The sequence below is a fragment of the Cavia porcellus genome, unplaced genomic scaffold, assembly GCF_034190915.1.
Source record: "Cavia porcellus strain 051 isolate PalLab524CR breed Dunkin Hartley unplaced genomic scaffold, mCavPor4.1 scaffold_18, whole genome shotgun sequence".
NCBI classification, from domain to species: Eukaryota; Metazoa; Chordata; class Mammalia; order Rodentia; family Caviidae; genus Cavia; species Cavia porcellus.
The window spans coordinates 63,086,498-63,113,023 of NW_026947501.1; the positions used below are offsets into that span (position 1 = coordinate 63,086,498).

Consider the following 26,526-nt stretch of genomic DNA (forward strand, 5'->3'; position numbering starts at 1 on the left):
TCAAGATCAAATATATTTTTTTATTTTAAAGAGATTAAGACAAAAGAGGACATAACAAAGCAGATCAGAAGAGAACAATGTAGGCAACACAGTATTGCACCACGAGACAACCTGTAATCAATATATATTATTTTAACAGCTGACTGTGTAACACGTTGAACATGAGGAGGAAAAAATGAATTTTTTGGTGCCATCTGTAAAAATCACATTCTAGAATATACTGTGCTTAGTTTCACCCAGCACACATTTGTTGGAGAACATAACATGCTGTCAGCTTGGTGTTCTCTGCCTAGAAGAGAGATTTTGGAGCTAGACAGAGCTCAGTTCCAATCCACCTCCTACCTTGATATTAAATGTGTGACTTTTGGGCTAGGAAGGGCACAAAAATAGACCATGAGATAAAGTTGGTTGTTTAGATTCTACTGTCTTCTGAAAAGTTTACACATTTTATTTTCCTATCTTCCTGTGTTAATCAGAGAGGTTTGGTGTAGTCATTTTTTAACAGAAAGGATGCTCCTAGCTAGAGTGGGGTGTAGCTGAGCGGCACAGCAGTGGCCCACATGGGACCCTGATTTAGTTCCTAGCATGGCCAAAAAGAAGTTACCTACATATAAAGCACATAAAAGCAAAACATGAAAGTTTAAAAATACCAACATATTTTGTACAATTTTTTTTTGTTGAATAGTAGCAGAACACAAGAAAAAGCTATGCTGACAACATAAGTTATCTCAGTACGATGAGGGGTAGAGCTTCAGTCTCTGGTGTTGACCTTTCTGCCTGAGGGCTCCCCCAGGCCAGCAGTTCTCCCTGGGCTGTTGCTGAGTCTTCCGTACCACCAGACAGATAATTACGATTTTTCATGCATGTAATGAACATGTCAGGTCTAGGAGAGGGGAGCAAAAAGAAGAGATCAAGAAGTGGGACAACACGTTTATGCTGCTACTCACCAGCGAGCTAAGCCCTTTCCGCGCAGACACACACATGGCTGACACTTTCCCCATTCCCACTCCTCACTTTGTTGGCGATGGTAAAGATGCTTTTTAATTTGATGTGACACTATTGGTTAATTCTTGGGATTATTTCTTGTGCCACTGGGATTCTGTTCAGGAAGATTTTGCCTATGCCCATGATTTCAAGTGTTTTATCTATTTTATCTCTCAGCAGATTGTTTCTGCCTCAACGCATAGATCTTTGATTCATTTAGATTTTAGGATTTTAATTATCAAGAATACATAAAGAACTTTAAAAAAAAAAAAACTAGACCTCTACCAAAAAAACAAAAGGCTCAATAAAAAGTTGGGCAACTTAAATGAATAGATATCTGTCCAAGAAGTACAAATGACCAATAAGCACATGAAAAAAAGTTCAACATCAGGGCCATTAGAGAAATGCAAATTAAAACTGCAATGAGATGCCATTTTACCCCAGAAAAAATGGCTGTCACCAAAACATCAAGTTAAACCAGTGCTGGAAAGGACGTGAGGAAAAACGAAGTCTTATACATGTTGGTGGGGGTGGAAACTATCATCACCACTAGGATCAGTGTAAAGATTCCTCAGACAATTAAAAATAGTAATTTCATTTGATCCAGGTGTCCCCTTTCTGGATGCCTCCCCCAAACTTAGAGTCGCCATGCTGCATAAATAACCAGGCTTAGGCAGCACCATTGATGGTAACCAGTTCTTGGAAACAGGGTGTGTGTGCCCATTAACAGATGAAAGGGTAAAGAATATGTTGTATTTACATACAGCGCAATACTACTCTGCCATAAAGAAAGATAAATTTGAGGAATTTGTAGGCAAATGGATGCAACTTGATAACAGAAAGTTAAGTGAAGTCAGACACAAGCTGCAGTACTGTATTGTTTCTCATACATGAGAAACTTACATCTGTCCATATGCACAGTCTCGCTAAAAGTATGCAATTCTTCAGCGATTCACAAAATTACTCAATATCTGGAAACTAATGGCCTCCACTCTGAGCACCTCTTGTAACTGTAGAGGCCAAGGGTAACTTGTATTAGTCTCACGATGTTTCAATAAATTTAATATTAAAATATTTATACAAGTTTTTCTTTTCCCTGAAGTATACAGTTCTTTGGCAGACTCTTTCTACATTAAAACCTCACTTCATGAACTTGATTCTTTCCATGATTCTGGTCACAAACTGAGTTGGAGGACAAGTCAGTCAAATTCAGGGGTTAGGTTAAATGTTGACTTCATAGGAAATTTGAGCTCACTTGAAGCCAATTGTCTTGACGCGTTGGACTCCTTAGCTGTAAGGGCAAAGTCTCACCATCCCACCAGTATGGTCAGTGGGACTCCGCATATGACTCCATTCCAGGCAGAGAGAGCGTCTCTTCCTTAAGGAACTCTCCCTCCCATGGAGAAGGAGCTTTTCTGGCCATTTAGGACTTTTGAAGCTTTTTTGGCCTCACATTAAATGAAGAGAATATGATGTTTTTTTATAACAGTTTCTGACCTATTGGGAATTTCATTATGGAAAAGAAGCAGCCATTATATTGTTAAGATGCTCTCTCTCCATTGATATGTAAACATTCACATCCAATGTTCTAAGAAAATAGATGCACCTCTCACATGTTGGGTATATTTTGAGGGATAGACCCAGGGTATATTTTAAAGTAACAGAAGAATTAGTGCACCCCTTAAGAGAGATATTTAGTGCTGTTTTTGGTGTCTTTTTTTTTTTTGTATCCCACTAGTGGACACCAACACACTGATCTTTGCTGTTTTTATGGGGAACCCCCCCAAATTGTTCCGGCTATTCATTCCCTGTTTAACACTTATATCAATAAAATTTGTATGTATTTTATCAGGAGCGTATGTAAGGAAAGATAGGAAAGTTCCTAAAGGACACAATGCCAAATGTCATTAGTGTTTCTCAGGGGAGTAGGATTTCTTAAGGGGCAGCATCAGTATCACTAGGAAATCTAATCTATGTATATGTAATTACACTTCTGTTTGTTCATTGAATGCTCATACCTAGGCAGCCAGATGAAAGTTTTCAAGTAGGGTGGAGATTTGGGATAGAGAGATTGAAATTACCAGACTACAATCTGTAACATTCACTTTGGGCTCCCTAGAGACAAATGCCTGTCCCCAAAAGCAGCACAACTCACAAGGGGCCCTACAGATCATCACTTCATGTCACCACAGAGGCCCAAAGAGTCACACCAAATATAACAGTCCTCTTGGTCGGAGAAAACAAGCAGTGATTTTAACAGATCCCCATAACTAAGGCCACAATTTCTGGTCCTCTGAATGCCAAATGTCGCCTTGGGAAGGAGCCACTGTCTGTCCAGGCCCCTGTGCTTCTGTGTTCTTCCCAGACAGAGAGTGAACGAGTTCACCTGAGCATCAGTGAAGGTGGTCAGTGGGGTTTAATTTAAAAGTTTCTGGCCCTTAATGTTTAATGCAGGAAAAAGAAGACTCAGTGAGGGAGACCCTTCACTCTCCAGTCTTCTGCTGGACTTTGAGTACTCTGTATCCTCCAAGAAAAATGTCTTGGGGTAACTCACACTGACAGCCTCCTCTACAGTTCCTTCCTGGCTCATTCTGCCTTCCCATCTAATGGCTGCAGGTTGTGAGTGTGATTTTCTGGCAGTTGCCAAGCAACAGCCAGCTGAGTGTTGGAGCATTTGGAAAACAAGTGTCATTAGTGAGAGATCCTTGCACCTCTCTTTCTGCCATAATATGGCTCATGGGGTGAGAATACAGAAAAGACACCTAGCAGTTCTGCTTCCAAAAATTTTTCTTCATATAGTAGTTTTGTTCTCAGTCACTATACACAGAGGAAGCTCCAAAGACGCTCCTAGCCATGTGTCCCCACCTATATTCTCGGCCAGAAAAACTTAAAGGTGAATGGAGCGCTGGGTTCAATATGTAACATGGAAGAAAGAAAGAAAATGGGAGACAGACAAACAGGGAGAATGAAACCAAGAAAGAAGTAAAGAGGAAAAACAGAAGAGTTTCTGGCTTTGAAAACAGAGTTACAGGTAAAACATACTGTACCTGTCTGTAATTTTAAACATTTTCTTTAAAATTTTTCCTCTTTGTTATTTAAAAAGGCAAACCTTAGTAGACTGCAGCATAGCAGCTTACCAAGCATTCGGCATCTACACCCAGAGCCCAGTAAAGAGGCCTGCGTATGCCAAATTGCAAGGGTTTCCTCAGGTGGGAGATCAGTCTTGGCCAAACACACCTCTGCTCCCCTGAAATCCAGAAAATACACTAGCCCTTGGCATGGCCGCTCTCTCTGGAAACCAGCAGACAGGCCCTTAAAGGCCAGGTCAGATTCAGGAGAGGGTCTATGCTGGGGGTTGGCATTGGGGCGAGTGTGACAGGGAGAAGGTGCCCAGCTAAAGTCCCCTGGCTAGGAAAACCTTCTGAGCCAGGCTTGGCAGAGGGACAGAGATCACCACTGAGGCCCAAGAGGGAGCCCAGCCCAGAGATCAGGAGAGGTCAGATGTGTACAAAGGGCAACTTAGCTGTTTCTTCACAAAGAAAGCTATTACCTGTAATATCCCTGCAGAGAAATTTAATTTTCCGTGCCTCCACAATTGACTTCAGTTGTTGGAGGGAGGAACTTGAGCATAACTCCCTGGGGAAGAAAGAAGATGTCAAAATAGCAATATGTCACAAATGTCTTCCTTAGATTCTTCATCAGAGGAGGCCCTAGGCAAAGCCCTGGGATTAAAAGATGGAGCACAAGTCAACTCTTCAGAGCTTTTGAGTCAGGAGGCAGAGGAAGGTGAGAGCTAACTAGATGCCCATTTTGGAGATAAAATTAAGAGGTTCCTGGAGTGAGCTCAATGTAAAACACTATTCATCTCCTGAGCCAGAGTCTGTTCTGTGAATATGCTCCCAATGTCTTCTGAGCATGCATTGTTTTGTGGGCTAACTCCTAAAAAGTTTCCCGGGTCCTCAGGAATAAGATTTACCTGTATTTTGATGGTTGATGAATCACCAAGGCATGTAACTCAAGGACTTTCTTGGCATCCAAATGAACAACTTCCACACTTCCAAAAATGCTAAAATAGAAGAGACAGAGACGTTTATGGGAAACTATGCCTCTTGTCAAAGACCAGCAGGTGAGGCTAGTCTCCTTGGTCAGACCCACCCTTTGGAATTGACCCATTTACCTTAGACTGCCACTTATTCCCTCTCAACACAATCCTGAATTATTAAAGAATTTCAAGATAAGATTTTTAATCTGCACATCGAGTTTTTAAAATATTTGCTACTTGTGAGGTTTCATCTTGATTGTCAAGTTGACTGGCATGAGCGATGCCTTGGAGATCTGTAAGACACACTTCTGGGTGTATGCGGGTGAGTCATAGGACTGCAAGCTTGGAACTGTATCAGATTCACGCCTCATTCTTCTCCAACTTTTTCACTCTGTCTCACTCTCCTTCTTGACTGCTGTGGGTTGAGCTGCTTTCCTGTGCATCATCCTCCCATCACAATGCCTCTGCCTTGGAGCCAGCGCACCATGGAAGGAAACCTTTGGAATTATGAGCTAATATGAACCTTTCTTTCATTTGCTGTTGGTCACAGCAACAAAAAGCTGACTAATACTCAGAGAGATCCACAGATCAGTAGATGAAGATCGCCAGCAAGGTAGTCAGAACCAAAAAGTCTCAGCCCTTCACCACCCGCTGAGTTAGTTGGGGCCAGAACTGCCCCCAGGTGATTTCCATACTCAGCAAACTCCTAGAAGCGTATAATCTTCTCTGACCCCATTTCTAAACTCCCACTCATTTCTGACAGCTGTGTCCCTCCTGTCTCAAGAACATAAATCCTAATATCTGAGTATAAAATCCTTGAATGTTAGGTTTCTCTAAAAAGCCCACAGGAGATGGTCAGTAGATGCCATAAGGGCAAACATTTCTTTGTGGATTAAATATTAAATTCACGAAGCAGAGAGGGCACGTACAGGACCCAGAACAAAACCAATATATCTCCATCTCTCAGCCAATCAACCCTATCAGGAAAAAGTTAGATAAAAAGGACCACAAGCAATCAATGTGATAAAAACTGTAGCTAGAAGAGGAGCTCAGAGAATGAAGGAAACAGTGCGGCTGGTTCCATGACGAGGATTAAATGAGAGATGAATCACTGACCCTCACTGAATGGTGTCTGTGTCAGGCAGAGCTCAGCACTTTTCACTAACATCATCTCAGTGAATCTGTATCACAATTACCTCTTCTGGTTCATATGCTGGGGTTTAGAGTTAGCAATGTCTAACACAATACAGATCATATGTAAAGATATCTGGAGACATTTTTTTTCCAGTACTGGAAGTTGAACCCAGGGCCTTCACACTGGACCACTCCCCGCCCTTCCCTCTTCTCTTTTTTCCTTTTTTTTTTTTTTTAGACAAGTTCTCACAAAGTAGCACAAGCTCGGCTCCATCGTGAAATCATTCTGACTCAGCCTTCTAAGAACCTGGGATTCCGCCTCGCTGAAATACCTGCACAAAGATGAAGAAGGTGAAGCGCCTAGCACATTCCTGATGTTTGAAGTAGTAATCTTACTGCTTAACTGGGATACAAACTTCGTTGAAGATACAGGAGGCAGGACAGTTATTCCTGGATGGAAAGAATGGTGGTGGGGGTTGGGAGAGCAGCATGAACTCAGGTGGAGGATGGATGTGTCAGTGTAACAAAAGAGAAAGCTGAGAAAATTACACCAAGTCTGCAGTTGTGACCGTTCATTGTGATGTGTCTACTTGACCTGAGTAGGCCCACACAGCAGATTAGGAAAGGCTTGGAGATGTCTGCGGCTGGATGACATGCAGACCATAAACCAAGGAAGGGAAGCTGGCTCCTGGTGAGGATGGCATCAGCCAGGAGGCTTGTAGACTGGGTGGAATAAAAAAAAGGAAAGAAGTCTCCCCTTTTCCTCTGGCAGAGCTCCAGTCTTCGCTGTCTCCTCCGGACATAGTTTTCCACTTCTTTAAAGCTTTCAGCCCACGTTCTTCAGCCTTCCAACATAGACCTTGAAACTTTCAAACACAGCCATACACCAGTAACCCTGAGGTGAGCTTCCAGGGCTTCACTGGCTCCTCTGTCTCTGCAGCACATGGACGGCCATTCTGGAGTTTTCCACCACCGATGACCACTAGGACTCTTCACCTCTTGAGCCTGTAAGCCTACCTAATCAATCCTTGGTATAACTGTACTTGTACTGTATATTGATTCTGTTCCTCTGAGAGCCCTAATACAGAAGCCAAGAGTAATACCTGCAAACAGTGTCACAGCCATTAGGAGAATTAGAGGATTTTAGATAAAGATAAAGGAGAAAACATAAAAGCACTGACCCAGAAAGACAAACTTTATAAAACTTTTTTTTGCCTTTATATCCCATATCTATATTATTGATGTGAAATATGAAAAGTATATATTTTCTCTAGGGATGAAATACTTAACAGGGAAATATCAAAGCACTTGCAAATAGGGACTGAAAGAAATAAGTACCTTTTTTTACTGAATGGTTCATTTAAGGACCCGTTGAGCACCACGTGGACCTCACCACAGGCAGACTCTGCAAACTTAAAAGAAAGAAATGCTCACCATTCCTCAGTAAGTTATCCTAGTCACCATTCCCCAGAAGATGCTTCTACAATGATTCTTAGGATTATCTGACTCAGGAAGTAACATCCCCTAGGGAATTGGCACAGGAATGCCAGGTCTAAAGAGCTGTATTCCAAAGCACTGGAGCAATTATGCTTGAAAATATCAGAGTTTTTGAAGCAGTTCCTCCAGTCTATAAGTGTTCCAACAATTAAGTTCAGTGGCATTGTTCACAGGGTTGCCACATTCAGAGAAGGAAGTCCAAGGGACAAATGTCTTTAAAGGAGGAAATTGAAAGTACTTTCCTAGCACCATGCACAGGAGACACTGAATTTAATTTAGCAGATAACAAAATGGACAATTTAGCATATAGGAAATGGGAACATTATGGAAATGGAGACGGGTGAGAGAAGGTGACCATGAAGCCTGAGCAGGCACTAAGAGAAAAGGAAAGTAGATGAATGAGTGAGTGAATACAGTCGAGCAAGGAGTTTTATTTCCTCATGCAACATTTAGCTGAAATCTTTGCTAAGCACTGGAAGAAACAAAATGAACAAGGAAAAACCATCTAGAGTTTCCTCCAGGAGACACACCAGGACTGCTGTGTGGGAGACTGCCCAGCTGCACTCTCCTGGGAAACAAAGCCCCTTGCCGCCATCTTTCCCTGATCCCTCCTTCAGCCCTACCTACTGAGATATGCAGAGATGAATGTATTACACCAGATGTTCTCTTAACTGGCTAAAAGAATGTGATCAAGTCTGGTAGAGAGGCCAATGTGTCTCATTACAACCGACAGGTGAGAATTGTGCACCCTGCTGAAAACTGGAATGGGGGCTCCAGCAAGAACCTCTGAGATTCTAGGGTCAAGCCATGAGTTGACAGCTCAGCTGAGGTTCTGGGACTCACAAAAGAATTATACCTTCCTTTCTGTCACATTGAGAATTGGAGGCCTTTGTGCCTGGTACAAAATTGTGCTTCTCATTATAGCCAATGCTTTCAAAGTTTCTCTTCCCTACCCATCTGCCTCCACCTCCACTCACCTCCCTGACTGATACCAATAAAAGCCATGAGCTATTGGAGTTGTAGCCTTTTGTTTTACAGAGAATATTGGTCAGCCCAGATCCATTCAGCTGAAGAGCATTCTCCCTTTGTCTTTTGCATCTGTGTGCCATGTTGCCAGGTGGGAGACCTGAACCCTCTGCATGGAGTTGTGGTACTCCTGGAGCACACTTAGGCTACCTTCTCTGAATCCTAACAACCTCCCATGTCTCCTTAACATTATTAACTGTACAGAATTGTAATGATAAGCTAATGCACTTTGGCTATCAGTAGTAACAGTTTCATGAGAACTGAGAGCCCAGTTTTCCTGCTCACCTTCACAGCCCTGAGTGGCATGTCCTTCATATATGGCATGATTGACTGACCAATAGAAATCAAAGGAAGGAAAAAATGGAGGAAAGAGAGTAGGTCAAGAGTAAGCAAGGTGTCAGAGAACCTGTGGTAGAGACCAGGAAAGAGCAGGCGAAAACCTTGGAAGGCACAAAGGCCACATCCCAAAGGAAGAACACACTTGCAGCAAGCATAGGCTGAGGCCGCAGTGAGTGGAGGGCAATGTAATGTGAGCAAGTTATTGTTTCTGAGGAAGAGGTTGTTATTATTTGTCATACAGTCAGTTGAACACAGGGAATTTGCATCAACCTACATCCCCAGTTTTTACAAATCTTTTTCTTGTTTTTAGACAGTCTTTCTAAATCCTAAATAGCCCAGGCTGGGCTCACACCTGTAATCCTCCTGTCTCAGCCTCCCAAAATGCTGAGATTACAGGCTTACACCACCATACTCAGCTGAATCGACCACAGTTTCAACTCCCAGGCTATCTGCTCTTCTCACCTTTTCCTGAATCTCCTTGAGGTACTTTAGTTTGGTACCAAAAGGGAGTTAAAGAAAATCAAACCTTCCATTTAAAAGACAAAGCAAATAAACAGAATTCCATAAACAAAATCAAAGAGCACTGCTTTAGAACAGATAAAAGTTTGGCTCTTTCAGATTTGCTCCTTACTAGCCCAACCTTGGTTGAGTCATTTAACCTAAGAATCCTGGTTTCTTCACTGTTACTGTGTGAATTTGTTCCTTCTTACACTGCCATTTGGGAGGAATACATGGGAGTGACTTAGAGAAGGCGCCTCTTGGCTTGTCACACAGGAAATGCATCAAATGTGATGCACAGTTTAGCCATGCCGTGCATTCATCTTCCTACCTGCCCCCGTCTGCAAGCCAGAAGCTAAGACCCATTGTGACAGCATGAGTAAGATGGGGCCTTAGGAAGGGATTAGGCCATGAGTGTTCTGCTCATACGAATAGGACTAGTGTCCTTATTTTAATGTCCAGCTGGGCATTTTTACCCTCCTGCCTTCTGCCATGTGAGGGCAGAGCAGCAGGCACCGTCTTGGAACCAGAGGGCAGCCTTCACTACTCATCCAGCCTGCTGGGACTTCCCTGTCTGCGGATTATGAGGAATCTATGTATCACCTGTGCCCAGATATTTTATTATAGCAGCACAAATGGGCTGAATGATAATCACTAACATACATAATATTGTACTTGCCCTACCTGCCCCCTCAGTTATCTATTTAAAACCTTGTACTTCGTGTTTTTTACTTTTTCTTCTTTTACTTCTTTTCATTTTTTTCTTAAATCTTTTTATGCCTCCCCCTCCCAATCCACTTACAAAGCAGTTTTCCTTTGATCATTTCCAAAGAAGCAAATTAAAAGGGAAATAAATATACACTGGTAGTTTCAAGTGAAGACAGATAATATTTGAAGGGGGTGGCAATTTTCTCTCAGATTCTGGTTCTGAGTTAGATAAGTGGGAATAAATTCCCAGATCTAGGTGGGCATATTTTAGACTGATTATGTTACATGATATCCACAAGCCTTACTTCATAGCATTCTTGTGGGGATGAAAACTTTCCATTTATGTAAAGAACTAGGCACACAGTAAATAACTTATCAATGTAGACTCATAACGCTATTCAATGAATCTAATCATCCTGTATCAAAGGACTGAAGCTGACCTAACTTCCTGGCAGCCACAGCCAAAGTAACAGGTAAGAGCCTTGATTTTGCAACTGGAGCCTATCAACCCTTTACAAGCACCATAGTACCGGATGTGAAAATCTGCCTGCATGTTCTTCCAAACATTTCACTCAGGAAAGAATCTTACAGTCTTCTCATATCTAAAGAGTTCTGTGATCCATTTACTGGGTATCATCTTCAAGGTCTATGTCTCACCAGTCTAGAACTGTATTCTTTGTTGCTTACGTTTTGGGAAATCGCCTTCCAGAACGCTGAGACAGCTGTATCTTTGCAATCACTCCAGCGTGGGCAATTTTCATAGTTCAATTCTAAAAGACATAGTTGATAGAAAATAATGAAAGTACCAAAGAGCTATCAGAAGCCCCATTCTTCCCTGGATTGTCTATCACAATGGCATCATTTTCCAACAGCATCATTGCCAAGATAGAGACCAGGAAGGGACAAGTCTCAGTGCAATTTAACTACTGTGCCCCGAATCTCTTCCAAATCCTTACCTTCCCTCCAGATCCCAGGCTACAACACAGCAGTAAGTTTGAGTCATCATTCTTGGAAATGGCAGCAAGAGTTCACCCAACCGAGATAAGCCCCTACCCTTATTCCTGAGTCCAGGAAGACTCAGGGGTAAAACCGGCAAGAACACTTCTCTCCTCATTCACAGCTCTCTCTGGAGAGTTTCCTCCCTGACTCTGTAAGTTCTGACCTCCTTGTGCTCAGGTGACCTTTGCGGCTTACTACACTGGTGTCCAGCAAGAGAGGCTTAGCCCTCAATGGAGGGCAAATACAGAGCATCAAAATGGATTCTGTGTCTCTTCCTTCAAGGGCATTGTTAACATTTAGACCTAGATGCTCCCCCAAAGCCTCATGTACTCATGGAGGGGCCCAGGGAGGTGACTGGATTATGGAGGAGAGGCACTCATTGGTGGATTAGCCCACTGATGAGTTTAGCTCAATGCCATTCTGGGTAAGATCTTGTGTGAGGAAGTGGGTGACTGGGGAGGAGGACCAGGAAGTTCTATTTTCCTCCCTCTCCCCTTTGTGTCTCTCTCTCTCTCTCTCTCTCTCTCTCTCTCTCTCTCTCTCTCTCTCCCTCTCTCTGTTCCAGCCTCCATGCCATGCACAGTTCTTCCCTGCCATACCTCTTTGCACTCTACCTCTAATGATTTTAGTGAGCAGCCCAAGGAATTTAGACATTACACTTCAGGCAAAGGAGACATTCTAGGTTTTAGGGGGAACTGCTTACAATCACAGCTTCATCTTAAGAAAATCACCATTATCATTAGAGGGAGTGTGACCTAAAGAGGTAAAGGTGATCAGTAAGAATACTATGATAGTCCTTGCAAGAAAGGAGGGGACTCAAGCAGCAGTAATGGGTAGAAAAGATTAATTACTGGGCAAACAGTTTAGGTTGGTGAATGACTGACTATAAAAGGAAAAATATCACCATAAAAATGGTGACTACCAGAAGAAGTCACTGCTATTAGCTTAAGTGCAATAAGCAGTTCACTATGTACATGTGCATCAAAACTTCACCCTATATACCTTAAATACACGCACTTTCAGCTTAAAATCAATTTTAAAAAGAAGAAAAGAATGCACACTCTAGAGAGGCTGAGGAAGGAGATCACTGTGAGTTCGAGGCCAGCCAGGGCCACCAAGTGAGTTCAAGGCCAGCCGGAACTGCATAGTGCAACTCTGTCTCAAAACAATAAAAAAAGAAAAGAACGAACGAAAGAGAGAGAGAGAAAGGGAAAGAGGAAAATTGATCCAAATTTCTTAAACTATGTCCCAGAACTATGTGGCATAGAATGAAATAATCAATAGCCAAGGTGGCTATTTCCCGAAGGAAGAAAGAGAAGGGGTGAGAAAGACAGAGATAGAGACAGAGAGAAGGAGGGACAAATGGAGGACGAACAGAAGAGATGATGATAGGGCAGAACCTATGAACAGCGCACCCCCAGCTTACCACTGTCAAGCAGCAGTAGGATTTAAATGTGGTTCCCCCCCCCCACCAAACCCTGCGCTAAAGATTAACTCCCCAGTATAGCTGTGTCGAGGCAGTGGGGCCAGGAGTGTCGCCCTTAGTAAACTGTTTTTCTTGCCATATTGGATTAGCTCCCTCTAGGCTGAATGAGGGCTCAAGGGACTGAACTGGTTCCCAGGAAAGCGGGTTGTTAGGAACCGAGTCTGCTTTCTGGGCTCTCTCCCTTCCTTCCCCTCTACCGTGTGGCTGAGTTCTCCTGCTGGCACACTCACCACTGTGCAGCACTGTCCACCATGCTGTGAGGTGACATGGGCCCTGAGCAGGCACAGTCACTCAACTTCACCCCTGGAACTGTGACCGGGATCCATCTCTTTTCTTCCATAGATGTCCTGCCCTGGTTACTTTGCCAGATCAATGCAAATAAGCCCATAGATAGTCTTGATCAGAGTGTAAATTGCTACCACCTTTTAAATGAAAGTACAGCAGTTTCCATCACAATGTACCCTTAAACACTGAAATTCCATTAAAAAAATTTCTCTTTCAATATACTTTCAGCATTCAGTGGTGTATATTTGTGTGTGTGTGTGTGTATGTGTGTGCACACAAAAGTGTTTCTTGCAACAGTAGTCTATATCAATAAAAACTAAAACAACCTAAATGCCTAGCAATAAGATTGTTTAAATATGAAGCCTGTTGTAGTCAGGGGTTGTACACAGAAAACAACTAGGATTAGGATATGGAGTTTATAGTATTTTATAATGGTTAACACAGGAAGTTAACACAGGAAAATGCAGGAAATCTATCCGCAACACCAAAGACGTAGATTATTTATTCAAGAGCCTAAACACCCCTGCAATGTCCCACATGAATCCAGATAAAAACCCAGAGCTCAAGACAATGCCTCCCACGAGTCCAGCTGGAGGTCCAGAGCCCACAAGAAGGACTCACACCAGTCTCTTTTATGGATCCGTGCCGGGAAAACCCAAGGGTCAGCGGTGGAAGCCAGAAAGTCTATGCCAGCAGGATGAAGGAGCTGTGCTAGTGGAATGAGCGTACTATGCTGGAACCAAGAAGTCACACTCACAACAAAGACCAGGGCTGTCCTGAGAGGCACCACAGCTGTCCTCAGTTACATGGAGGCCCCCAGCTCCTCCAACAACAAGCACAGTCAGGTATATGCCAGGAAGCAGCGTGACAAGTTCATCCTGGAAACTAAGCAGCACATGTCTTCCCCTCCGGAGCCAGGAAGCAATGCTCAATGTGAGGACCAAGGCTTCTCCAGGAGAACCAACAGCTCAGACAGCAACACATAAAAGAACCCATAATGCCTCCTTAACGCCTCAACCTTCCAACAGTTCCCTTCTTCTCCACCTATTTATCCTGGCAACTTTCCTCAGGTGGAACATCTTCACTCAATGCCATGCTTATGTAATCCAGCTGGTGTTAAGTTGACCACCAGTTCTTAATCCATAACAAAGCCTTTTAAAGAATATGGTTATCTCTATATCTAATAATTAATAAGCATGTTGCAAAGCTGTAAGTACACATTTTAAATATATATACTTCCATAACCATCCGTTCTGGAAAGAGATGTACTGAATTGTTGAAAAGCTATTGTTTTCACAGTGATATAGAGGTCAGCAGTGGTATGTTTCAAGGTGATCACTTTTTTTAATTTTTGTTTTTACTAGCACATGTTTGCTGCATATTCCTTTTATTTTATGCATTTCTGTAATATGTAAGATTTTTTTTGAAATAATCAGGGTTCATGTTTATCACAGGAAATAATGAAAAATATAAAGCTAAGTGTAGTGGCATAAGCCTGTGATCCCAGCACTAGAAGGCTGAGGCAGGAGGATTGCAATGAATCAGAAGCTAGCCTGGCCACTGTGAGGGTTGATATATTCTGTCAACTTGAGAAGTTCAGCAGTTTAACCAAGTGGCTCAGCAGAGGGTCAGGGGCCTCGCTTAGTAAACATGCTCAGCTTGTGTAAGAGGAGGGGGGAAAGGCTTGTTGTCCCCGCACTTCTGTTTTTGTTGCTTTTGCTGCATTCTGCTGCCAGGAGCTGTTGCCCCTTAGTCATGCCAGCCTGCCTTGGAGCCTGCTGATTATGGACTGAAATCTCCACAACCTGTGAGCTAAATATACCTTTCCCTCTTTAACTTTGTATGTCAGGTATTTTGTTCCAGCAACAAGAGAGAAATAACTAAAAGCTACATAGTGAGTTCAAGGCCAGCCTGAACTACATATCAAGACACCATAGCAAATTAAAAAGAAGGAAAGAAAGAAAGAAAATAAGACAAACATTTGCACTAATCAAAAAACACTAAAAATAACATAAATAAAAATACTCCCCATATAAAAATAAAAGAGAGAGAGAAAAGCAAAGTCAGGCTCTGGGTGGTTTCGTGGAGGGCGAACACCTTTCTGAGGGAGGTGCTCTGGGTCTTCCTGTGTTAGACAAGCCACAAGGTGTCCATGGCAAAGCCACCACTGGGGGCTCCTGTGGCTGCCGTGGCTTCCATGGGACACGACATTGGTCTGGAGGCCTCATGAATTCTTTGGTCCTGAATGACATCCACAATATGGGGCAAAAGCCTAAGAATCTGAAGCCCTCAGAATGGAGGGAATCAGGCCAGGGTGATCCCAGACTCCCCAGCAGGTTAGGGGTTTGCTAGGGCGCACGCCTCCCACTGGACACAGCTGGTGTCAGGATGGCAGCCCAGGGCTCTCTCACCACACATGCCTCTTGGGGACCCCTTGGCAAGGCTCCTTCCCTGAACACCCAGGTCCTCACCAGCAGAGCTGCTGTTTCCACACCAGTTGAGGTCGTCGGCCATGTGGCCCAGCAGTGTGTCCTCCAGCATAAACATCCCACGCACCTTGGCAAAGCAATGCGCCAGCTCCTTCGCCTTGCTCCAGAACAGGCTCTGGGGAAGAGCAATGCAACTTCAGTCAGAGAAGGCAGCCATGCTGTCAGAGAACATCACACACAGCAAAGGTAAAGACTGATCTGAGCTAAGTGCATTCTATGAGAAGCAGTGAGGAAGACAGAACGTGTGTGTGTGTGTGTGTGTGTGTGTGTGTGTGTGCTCTCGTGCATGTGTGCACGCACATGTGCACATTCTAGGTCATAATGGAAAATGCATTTATTATTCTGGGTTGTAGTCAAGAAACCTTAGAAGCCACTGAACAAAACCTTACAATTAACGCTGCACTGGAGGAGGCGTTAGGGAGCTCCAATGTTCCTCCAGTTCAGTTATCTGTGCAAAGTTTTGCCTATGTGCTGTTTCCTGGGAGATTTGCTCTTTGTTTCTTAAAAAGCTCCATAGTCCTTTCTACCTTTACCCAAATGTCCCTAACATGCACACAAGGCGGGGGGGGGGGGTTCCGTCTCTCCCTGAAAGGAACAGCCAGTGGCATTGCAGGAGACCCTGCCTCCTGAATCTGTCTATCCATGAGGCAGAGGGTGTGGCTCACAGCATGGGCCCCGAGGTCCCGCCCCTTGTGGATGTCACCCAGTGCCACCACTTTTCAGCTGTTTGACCAAAGTACTGTGGAGCCTCACCTTTGTACCTGAGAGCTGGCAGGGACACCCAGGCAGCTGGGCAGGCTCAGTGAGTTCCTGTGAGTAGATCACAAGGCACCATACAGGCAGAGTTGCTATTTGCCAAGCTCTCTGCACAGGGAAGCATGTTTGGTGTCCTGATGACTCCAACTCACAGAGGCACAGGAAGAGAGGCCATGATGCCTTTGTGAATGGGCTTAAGGGCTTCACAGGAACAGTCCTGGACACTCAGGAAATTGGGCGACTCTGGAGAAGCTGCTCTCCATGCTGTGCCCTTCCCTGCATAACCAGTCCATCTGAACCCAAGCTTCTATGTCTCCAGGTCTTGTTCTGAGTACGTTTCCAGCCTGCCACACTTGGACAGTCACCGGCCACCTGAATGCCACTTTCTCGCTGGTGACACAGGAGTGTTCACAAGGGCTCATCTGTCTCACAGCACAGCCCTGCTGCCTTAGAAACTAGCAGGAGAGTACGCTAAGGGCGGGGCTGCAAATGCGAGTTGACTTAGTTTCTGTTCATTTCCTTCTGTTCGGAGGCCCAGGGCAAAGTTCTCCTGTAAATGAAGTCAGGCTGCTCTTGCTTCTCTGTGTGCAGGGGGGTGGTGTTAGGTGTGCTTCCCTCGATTTGGGGCCAATTCTCCTTTATTCTCCCCCTGGTTCAACCTTACCTTTCCTCCCGACAGGTCTCAAACCCTGATGATATCCTCATTTCTTCGTGGCCCCAACAACTTTCTCGCTAATGCCCACTCCCAAGTTATAATATTTATATTTCCATCTTCCCTGATCCCACTCAAAACCTGTCCCCTGTCCTCTTCCCACTGGCTTTTCTACCCAGTTTCAGGCGTAAGACCTTGACCACTTACTTTGTTGCAGGGCACTGTTTGTTTGACCAAGCGAACTAATGGTTCATAGTCTTCTTTTGTAACACTGCAGGGATTCTTTGATATAAAAGCATTTTTGAATGCATCCCGTATTTTGAGGCAGGTTTCACGTCTGTGCGGTAAAATGTGGAAAATAAAATTAAACAGAGATGGATATTTAAAATATTGAGTTGAGTGTTGTTATGTGTGCCTGTAAATCCAGCACTCAGGAGGCGGAGGCAAGAGGATTGGCCTTGCCTTCCAGGCCAGCTTAAGCTACACAGTGAATTTAAGGCTAGCCTGAACTGCATAATAAAACACTGTCACAATGGGGCCAGGGGTTTGGCTCAGTGGCATAGGTGCCTGCCTTGCAAGCACAAGGTTTTGAGTTTGATCCCTGGTACCAAAAAAGAAAAAAATGTAAAATTAGCTAGTATTTACTGAGCTCTTACTCTACTACGCACCAAGAATTTATAGTTGTTTGTGGTGCTGGAGGTAGACTTCATCAAAACCTCACACACCTCCAAATTATTTTTATGCCTCTTAGGTACATAAACACTTTTTTAAGAAAGATTATCTTAAGAAGAGTTCACGAAATTTCAAGCTAAAAATGTAAGAGAAAAGAAAATTAAGAGAGTTTCTTCCTTAGAAGGAGTAGAATCCAAAGCATTGCAAGAGTCTGTAACTTGGTTCCGAGTCCTTCATGCAGTCTAGGATCGCAGCCTCCCAAGTACCCCATGTGAAGACCAAAACGGGAAGTGCTGTGAAGTGTGGAGGAAGGCTTTGTGAAGCTTTCCTGCACCCACGGAATAAACACTTCCCTCTGCACAAGCACATCAGCCTTTTCACTGACTTAAACACCTTGAAACAGAAAAGAGCTAGGCCTTCGGTGGACAGAGATGGGAGCAGACCTTTCTCATTCCGAGCACATGGCAGAGAGGCACTCCTGCAAGGTCAGTATCACAGTTTTCTTCCAAGCCCGCTCTGTTACAAAATGGTAGGCCCAGTCCTGAGAGCTCAAGGCTGCTGCTTAGGAGGGGACTGCTGGCAACAGCTGTCAATGCAGCAGATGCTGCTGGGAGCTCAACCTGCGCCCAGGTCGATTCCCACCTGAGCTGCAGTGCTGCTGGACACTGTCCTACCCGGAGATCCTCAATGCAGGCCCCAATGGGGGACCAGCTACAGAGCCTCAGAAACATCACAGTGCCTGTGGCCACCTCAGCGTGGGAGTGGGCAGGCAGTAGGACTTGAAATTCTCCAGTAAGCTTAACTGGGTAACTGCCGGTGAGGACACTGATCTAACCAAGCTTTCATTTCACAGGGGAAGGACACTGGAAGTTCAGAGGGGCGACACATGACTAGTCATTCCACGGTTCTACTGAACTCTTCAATCCAGAAGGAGCTCTTGACCTGTGCCTCCAGCACCTCCCTACTTATGGTCACCTGCTTATGGCTGGTTAGCCAATAACCACCAATGTCCCATCACTGCGATAACTAGAACCACAGCCATTAGATTCTACCAGGGTTGCCCTGGTATACAGTTAGGAATATGGTTATGAATAGTTATGAAATTTATTTTCATAGCTAGCTCCTTGCCACAGCCACTGACCCAGGCACCGTGGGGAAAGCAGATGGTGACCGGGACACTGGAGTGGACACAATGGAGCAGAGAAATGGCAAGGTAATTTATAATATCACTGAGCCCTCTTTGAGAAATAATTTTTCCTCATGAGACCATAAAATCTTTCCTAGTTTTCATTTTTATTGGTACATGTCTGCTACACTTGATGGCACTCACTGTGGGTACATAACATATCCTAGTTCTTTTTTCATCCCCCCTCAAGCTCTGCATCCCTCTTCCCTCCATCTCTGGATCCTCTTTTCTTTTGCAGAAGATTGATTTCCCTGTTTCCTATTCTATAACTTTTGTGTTTTCTCCTCAATTTATTTACACCCTGGAATTCTTGTGTAAGGAAAGAACATACAATGTTTAATCTTATGTGTCTGCTTTATCTTACTTAACAAGACTGTCTTCTTTTCCTATGATAGTCCATTTTCCTATGAATGACTGGGGTATGCCACTCTCTGTGGCACAGTAGTGCTCCCGTGGGTATAAACACCATGTTTTCTTTACCACTCACTGGTGACTGAAATATAGGTCGCTTCCCAGCCCACACTTTTTTGTTTCCCCCTCAAAACAAAGAAGCAAACAGAACTGTCTCCTCTTATCCCCACTCCACAGGTAAAATATTCCACTTGCTCTTATTACCCATAGGGCTTGCCTGCCCATGCCTTGTGGGCGGAACTCTAATCACATTACATCTTTAACAAAATGTGGGCTTCTCTAACGTAATTTTGCCTAGTCTTAAGTGTTTCTGCAGAGTTGGAAGAAGATGGGACACAGAGCCCACTTTTCTACTTTCAAGAGTTTAGAAGTTGGAGAACACAAAGTAAAAATGACCTTGGCCTAAGTGAACAGAAATACTGCCTTCTCTTGTCCCCTGTCCTTTCCACTCACACTGTCAACTGCAATGGAGGACACAAGACAAAGAGCCTCTCTGAAAATTGCTGTCCAGATGCTGGAGTATAGCAAGGCAAGGAAGGCAAGGAGGGCGGTGGGTGTCTCGGCCCAGTGGAAGAGAGGAAGACAGGGAGGGAAGGCTTGCCTGCCTGGCAAGCACTAGGTCACAAGTTCAAATCCCAGTATCAAAAAACAAACAAACAAGTCAACAACAACAGCACCAAGAAAAACACAGGAAAGGGAGAGGCAGAACAGTCCTAACTGCTCAGAGGGATGAGAACTGAAAATGCTCTCACTGTCGCACTGCCTCCTTCCTTGGCTGTTGGTTTTAGTGCAGAATAAAAACAGTGGGTAAGAGTCCAACAGTGGGAACCACTAACCTTTCTAGGGATGCTCAGTCATCTTTCCCATTCCACAGGCTTCCAACCAGCCTTTCCTGCTAGAAGATTCTACTACCACAGCTGCATTGTCCTGGACATCCTGGCAGCACCCCAAGCCCCACAGGGCCCAAATCAGTTTATTGGCCCATGAATTTCACTCCACCCATCCACAGATTACTCAGGTTGAGAGCTGACCGCCCTTTCATAACCAGAGCATCCCCAAGCTCCACTTTCAGACAGGTGGATTAAAGCTGTCTGGCTGCGGCTTTAGTCCCAGGACCTCTGAAGGAAAGGTGGGGTGGAGGAAGCTTGAAAATCATCCCCTATGATTTAAGAAGACATGAAGGGTACAATTCTGTCCATAGGTCTGAGGAAGCCCGCAGGCTGACAGGAATCCTGCTGGGACCAGGGGGCCACTCCAAGGTTCCAAAGTAAAACCTTGCTGGGATCCCCTCCTGCCCTGTCCTGCCCTGCCCTGCCCTACCCTGTCCTGTCCTGTCCTGTCCTGCCCTGTTCTGTCCGGTCCTGTGTGAAATGGTTCCTCTCCTACTCTTGTGAGTACTGAGAAGACCCAGGTCACAGACAGGAGGTCTGTACTCTGTCAGCAGTAGGATCCTCGCCAAGCTCCCTCCACCTTTAGAAAGCATAAAGTGTTCAACCTTTTGTCTCCAAAAGGGAGACGGTCCTCAGAGCACCGCCTTGATGAATCCGATCTCAAAGAAGGCTTCAGACAAGACTGCATTCCTGGAGACCTCCTAACTCCCCCAGGCCTGCAGGTGATGCCCCTTCTGCACCGAGGTGGTACCATGCAGGCACTTGGCCCACACACTCTGCCACATGCAGTGGGTCTCTGGGTGTGTCTGACACATCCCTGAGGATTCCAGGAAACCAGTGGACCCTACACAGCTGCAGATCATGCAGTCTTGCAGCGTTTGGTTCTCGGGCTGGTCCTCTGCGCCTCTCACTCCAGAGCAACCCAAACCTGTGGCTTCTTTTCCTCCCACCATTCTGAGTGCTGGCACCAGAGGGGCAGTAAATCCTCCCTCAGAGTCTGTGTGCATTTGTGTACAAATGAATTTCACGGAGTTGACTTTCACATATCATGTGTGTCATCAAAACAGAAGGTTTGGGGAAGTAAAACTGAAGAATGGGCTTCTGAGATAGCCCGGGAATGTTGAAGAGGAAGGAGAAGCAAAACAGAAAGAGAATCAATAGCTGTGATGTGAAAATAAAGGACCCAGAGAACTCATTCAACTTGGACACAGAAGTGATGGGCAGAAGATGGGGGAAGATGGTTTATCTGGCCAAGTTCATTCCCCAGGTGACAACAGGCCTAGGTGACCTGTAGCTGGTGGATCTGGGCCACCCCGCAGACTTCTGAAAGACAATCAGTGATGGCTGCTTTAAGTCACTAAACTTCAGGGCACTGGTTCATTGTGCAAAAGCAGAAAATGTTATCTGGGAGGCAGGAACTGCACAACAAAAACCTTAAACAAATGCATGACAGTGAACCTTCATCCTCACCTTGTTGAGTCCCAGGAACCCAATCACTGCCTACCCACTTCCGGCTGTTGACATGAAAATATTTTTTAGACAAGAGTCACACTTAAATCAAGAGACCTGATGTGTACATTGTCTTCTGTGTTCTGGGTGAGCTGCTTCTAATCAGTGGAAGGCCTTCAGAAAAAAACTGAGATCCAGGACCCAAGCTGCAACATCAACTCTGCATGGGTCTCCTGCCTGCCAGGATTTTCCAGTTGCCTCCCTGCAAAGCGATATAAACCAAGCCCCATCCCTCCCCATACACATACTATGTCTCTTTTCCTCTGGAGGCCCTGACTACCCCTCTGTGACATTATCACTGAGACTGGGTGGCAGACAGAAGAAGGGAAGTCTCAGGAGATGGTGAGTGCAGGCTGGAGGGAGCAGCAGACCACCAGCCTGGAGTGCGGCAGGGCAGCAGCCCACCTCACGTGATCTGTAGTAACACAGTCACCTGCTCTAATGGAGGTGTAAACGCTCCTCATGGGCTGGGAGGTCCAGCTAAGAGGACTTCCATGCAGAATGCTGAAAGGACATATTCCTTTCGCTAGCTCTGTAGGCTGAGGTATAAGAAGAAAGAAGGGAAAACCAAAATTCCAAGTTGGAATTTGCGGAATGTAAAATAAAAGTCGGACATGGAAGCACATGCCAGTATCCCCAACACTTTGGGAGACCGAGGCAGGAGGAGCACAAGTGCTCCCAAAGTGAGCAACTTAGCAACTGAGTGAGACCTGGTCTCCAAAACATAAAAAAGCTGGGGTGTAGTTTAGTGTAGAAATCCTGGGTTCAATCCCCAGTACTGCTGAAAACAGAAAGAAAAAATAAGAAAACTGTCAGTCCTCAGCTTTCCTGTAAAAGACTATCAAAATAAGAAACAGTCTCAAGGTCATCATCAAATCCAGGAATCTGCCAATCAAACATGGTCCCAGAGTGAAATTCCAGGGAAGGGGTTATAAGATAATGTGCTTGATGACATTATCTAAAATATATGAAGAACTCTCACAAAAATAAGTAGATGTATAACTCTATAGAAATTGTCAAGTGTCTGAACAAGAACATCACAAAAAAGTATAAACAGCTGATAAAAATACACAAGATGCTTAGGCTCTCTGGGGTAAAATTGGAAGCCACTTTTCTCATAACTAAACAAGTTGAGAATATTCAAGAATGAAGAGATTACTGGAACACACATCCTCTGATACATTGATGTGAGTGTGTGCAATGGGATAGCTATTTTAGGGGAATTTGGAAATTTCAGAAATGGGAAAAATTAAAATTTAAAGTGACAATGTTGACCCAACAACAGCCTTAGAAATTCGACCTCCAGAACCATCCCCATGGGTATGTAAAGGCACAGACACACAGATGTTCTCAGGGCTGGTCTCTACCAGCAGAAAGAAAGCTGCATAAGAGTGGGTGCTTCATCACACTCTCCTGTGACTTTATTGGTTCACTGCCTGCAACACAATAGGTCCTCAACATGGATTTTGCTGAAAGAATGAGGGATTTAAAAAAAGGGAAACAAACTAATCCATAAGCTGAAAACGGTCCCATCTTCTCCAATGGAATTATTAAGAGATGCTGAAAGGAAAAAGTGGGTCAGTAAGTAACAAATGAAAGATTCCTGATCAAGCATTAAGCTTAAAAGATCATTTAAAAAGGACACCATAATTGCTGTTGTTAAAGGGCTGATTTGCTCAGTGGACACAAGCCATTCACTGCAATGACCTTGATCTGGACTTACTAGTACAGAAAGGTCTCTGCGTGCTACATTTCCAAAACAGGACACTGACAGGTTATGGAAAGAAGATTCCTCCTCCTACTCACCACAATTGGTCCACACAGGAGAAGGCTATGGTAAACACTTCCATTTACAGTTGAGAGCACCAGGGCACAGGTAAACTTAGGGACGCTCACGAGGTCACACTATGAGGTCACCAAGCTATGAACCTGGATGCTGAGACTCGGAGCAGAGCAGCTTAAGCCACCCCAGGATAAGGCAGCCACATGCTCTGATCACAACCTGTTCACTGCAGATTTTTGATACTCATGTCTCTATTTCAAGTCTCCAGATCTGACCCACAAACTCACTCAGCCTATAGAACACAGGACGATAAATTTGTGGCTAAGAGCTCATTCTTGCATTGCCCAGTTTTGGGCAGCTCATGCAAACCCTCCATTGACTTCTCTGTCAACTGGGGTTATCAGTGGTAACCACCAATTTAGTGGTTAAAGGATTAAGTGATTTAAGGTTCTGAGTGCTCAGTAGATGGCAGGAAGCTCAGTGTTATTAGTAATCATTCATTCCAAATGTCGGTGAGTGGGTGTGGACAGCATAAGACATCTGTAAAGATGTCTGCAAAACTGTTAAGGGACCATACCCTGTTAATCTGAAACTGGATCATGATTAAACAAATATTTGCCTGTTAATATTTTGCTGAACATACAGGCACAAGTGAAGATGTGTGTCCACACTTGTGGTTAACACTGTGTCCACACCCAGGAGGACACTGATAGCCGTGCCGTGACTGGGTGCATCTGTCTTGCTATGGCTCTGCACATGGAAACGACTGTATCCGTTTATCAAAACCAATGAAACAACCAAAAAGTCTTAACTCTGTAAATTCAGTTGAAATCAAAAATAAGATCTTTTTTGCCTTTGCTTATGCTACCCTTCCCTCTGTTTTTTCTTCTTCTTCTTTTTTTTTTCTTTTCTCTTTTACTCTTTAATTGAAAAATTAAACTTCCCTTAGTTGTGAAGTTACCCAGGCTGGGGCTTGTGAGCTCCTGCTTCAGCCTCTCTGAAGACTGCTTTTTAAGAGTCCTTTCAAGTTGGAGTTCATACTGCAAGGCAGAGTGTAGCCCAAAAGAGTGCCCCCAAGTCTAGTTTCTCTTTCAGTTAAGCATCCAGTTATCTGTTAACGAAACTCTCAGTGGGACCCTGAGACCCTTGGAACTGAACAGTCTGCAAGCACTGCCTCTGCTTCAGATCCACCTGCTGAGCAGAGCATGGACTGCAGTAGTTGGTCTTGTCCTCAGGGCGCTGTGGCATCTGGGACCAGGGGTTTTGCACCATTAAGCACCATGCATCTTGTAGCTCCCTGCAGGCTTTCCCAGCCTCGCCTACTTTCTATACATCTTTAAAGCTTAGTTCCACCAGGCAGACCCAGCCCTGGGGGCAGGAGTAGGGGTAAGAGGGTTTCCCTGCAGAGGGGCAGCATCCCATACCTCAGAGAGCTATGGGTTATGAGCAGTTGGGGATGCACAAGATGCAGAGCAGAGGGTATTGTGTATATGAACCTAAAGACTTCCAGGGCTGGGGCCCTGCACACACCCTGTGGCCTCACCACAGGCTCGCAGAGGGTGTCCTTGGAACAGTCATCCCCATGCGCTTTCCACGCTGGGACCGGATGGGGACAAGGATGTGGACAGGGACTGGAGCAGGGACGGGGACCAAGATAGGGACCAGGACAGTGACCAGGATGGGGATGGGGACCTGGACTGGGATGGTGACTGGGTCGAGGAAGAGAACTTAAACTTCCAGGGGGACCAGAAGGATGACCATGGCAGGGACAAGGACCTGGACCAGGAAAGGGATCAGGACCAGAACCAGGACATATACACCCAGTGGTACAGGCTGTGCCCACCCCAGATCACCTGTGGTACAGCAGTTCTAAAGTCCACTTGTGCAGGATACACCGGTGCAGGACAATGTTGAAAAAGTCTCGGGTGCTGCCAGGGCCATTCCACGCCTCAGGATTCCGTGCCCACTTCAAAGTTACAACCACAATCACTGGGATGGCGATCAAGACCAGGAGGCAGAGCACAGCACAGCATTTCGTAGGGATCCCACAGACAGCCATGAGCCTAAGGCAGAAGGCTTTGTGGCTGGCCAGGCTAAGACAAGGGAGGCCAAGGCAGCTGGAGGCTGGGCAGGAAGAGAGGAGAGCGCAGTCCTCTCTCACCTTGAACCTCCCCCTTTCCTGTGGGTTGCTTTTCTTTGTTTCCCTTCCCACCCCCCTTTCAAAGTTTCCGTGGGACACTGAGCAAATAGGGCTTGAAAGAGCTTAAAAGACACCACCTTCCTCCAGCCCGTCACTTCCAGTACATTGAGGGGCTCAGACTCCCTTCTCCATGGGGGAGGAGGGAGGCACTGCCTGGAGCCCTCCCAGATGCTGAAGTTACAGCCTTGTCCCTGCACTCTGGCCTCATCAGCTTTGAAGTTTACACTTGAGCCACTGCTCAGGAAGCTGGAAAAGCTGCGGGCTCTGTGCCAGCATCCACACAGTACCTTCTCTCTAGGAAGGGTCGCCCTGTGTCGGCAGGTGCCTGCTCCACCCCTACTGGCCCAACTTAAGTTGGACTCCTGGAAGCTGCATCCTTGGGGTGGCAAAACTCTGAGTTGAGATCCAGCCTAGTTACATTTAACATCTGCCTTCAAATGTGAAGTGGAGATTCATGCCCTATGGGCTTTGCAGGGTTTCAGGACCCTCTGGGTTCATGTTTCCCAGAGGTTTAACACACTGCCTGGCCATACTTAGTGGTCTCTAACTTGTTACTATTCAGGTTTCCCAGAGCTCTAGAAGAAGTGCAGCTCTTTGGACTGTGGAATGAAATCAGAACAGGGTTAGAGTTAGAGTTTAGGAATCCAAGGTCTTGCCCCTGGCTGTGGTTTCCCAACAGAATGTCTGTGACACTTCACCAGAGACCTGAGTCACACGACAGGTCAGACCACAGGATTTCTACAGGGCAACTGATTTGCAGGCAGAGGGAAGTGCAGATTTAACTCTGATGCCTGGCGGACTCCTGAGTAGATAGACAGGTGAAGTGCATCTCCCTGAAGAACCCATGTTCAGGGGACCCTGTAAGCTACTTGACCTGTGCCAGCAGCAAGCAGGACACTGTCCCTAGACTAGAGAGAGCATGGAGACAATGAAAGCTTCTGAAGGCATCCTGTTCCAGATCACCATGGCTCTATAGGACA

The 26,526-nt window shown here is 45.1% G+C and overlaps 1 protein-coding gene across 1 annotated transcript; it reads right to left on the minus strand.

Moving 5' to 3' along the window:
- LOC106026535 (ADP-ribosyl cyclase/cyclic ADP-ribose hydrolase 1-like) lies at positions 1 to 25,524 on the minus strand. The gene is made up of 8 exons (XM_013147311.2): positions 25,200 to 25,524; positions 17,103 to 17,232; positions 15,470 to 15,602; positions 10,916 to 10,998; positions 7,499 to 7,572; positions 4,961 to 5,050; positions 4,535 to 4,620; positions 1 to 883 (listed from the first exon to the last, which is right to left on the minus strand). Exons 1-8 carry the CDS (start codon positions 25,403 to 25,405, stop codon positions 858 to 860), a joined length of 828 nt encoding a protein of 275 aa, XP_013002765.1. The 5' UTR covers positions 25,406 to 25,524; the 3' UTR covers positions 1 to 857.
- Between the last annotated feature and the right edge of the window lie 1,002 nt (positions 25,525 to 26,526).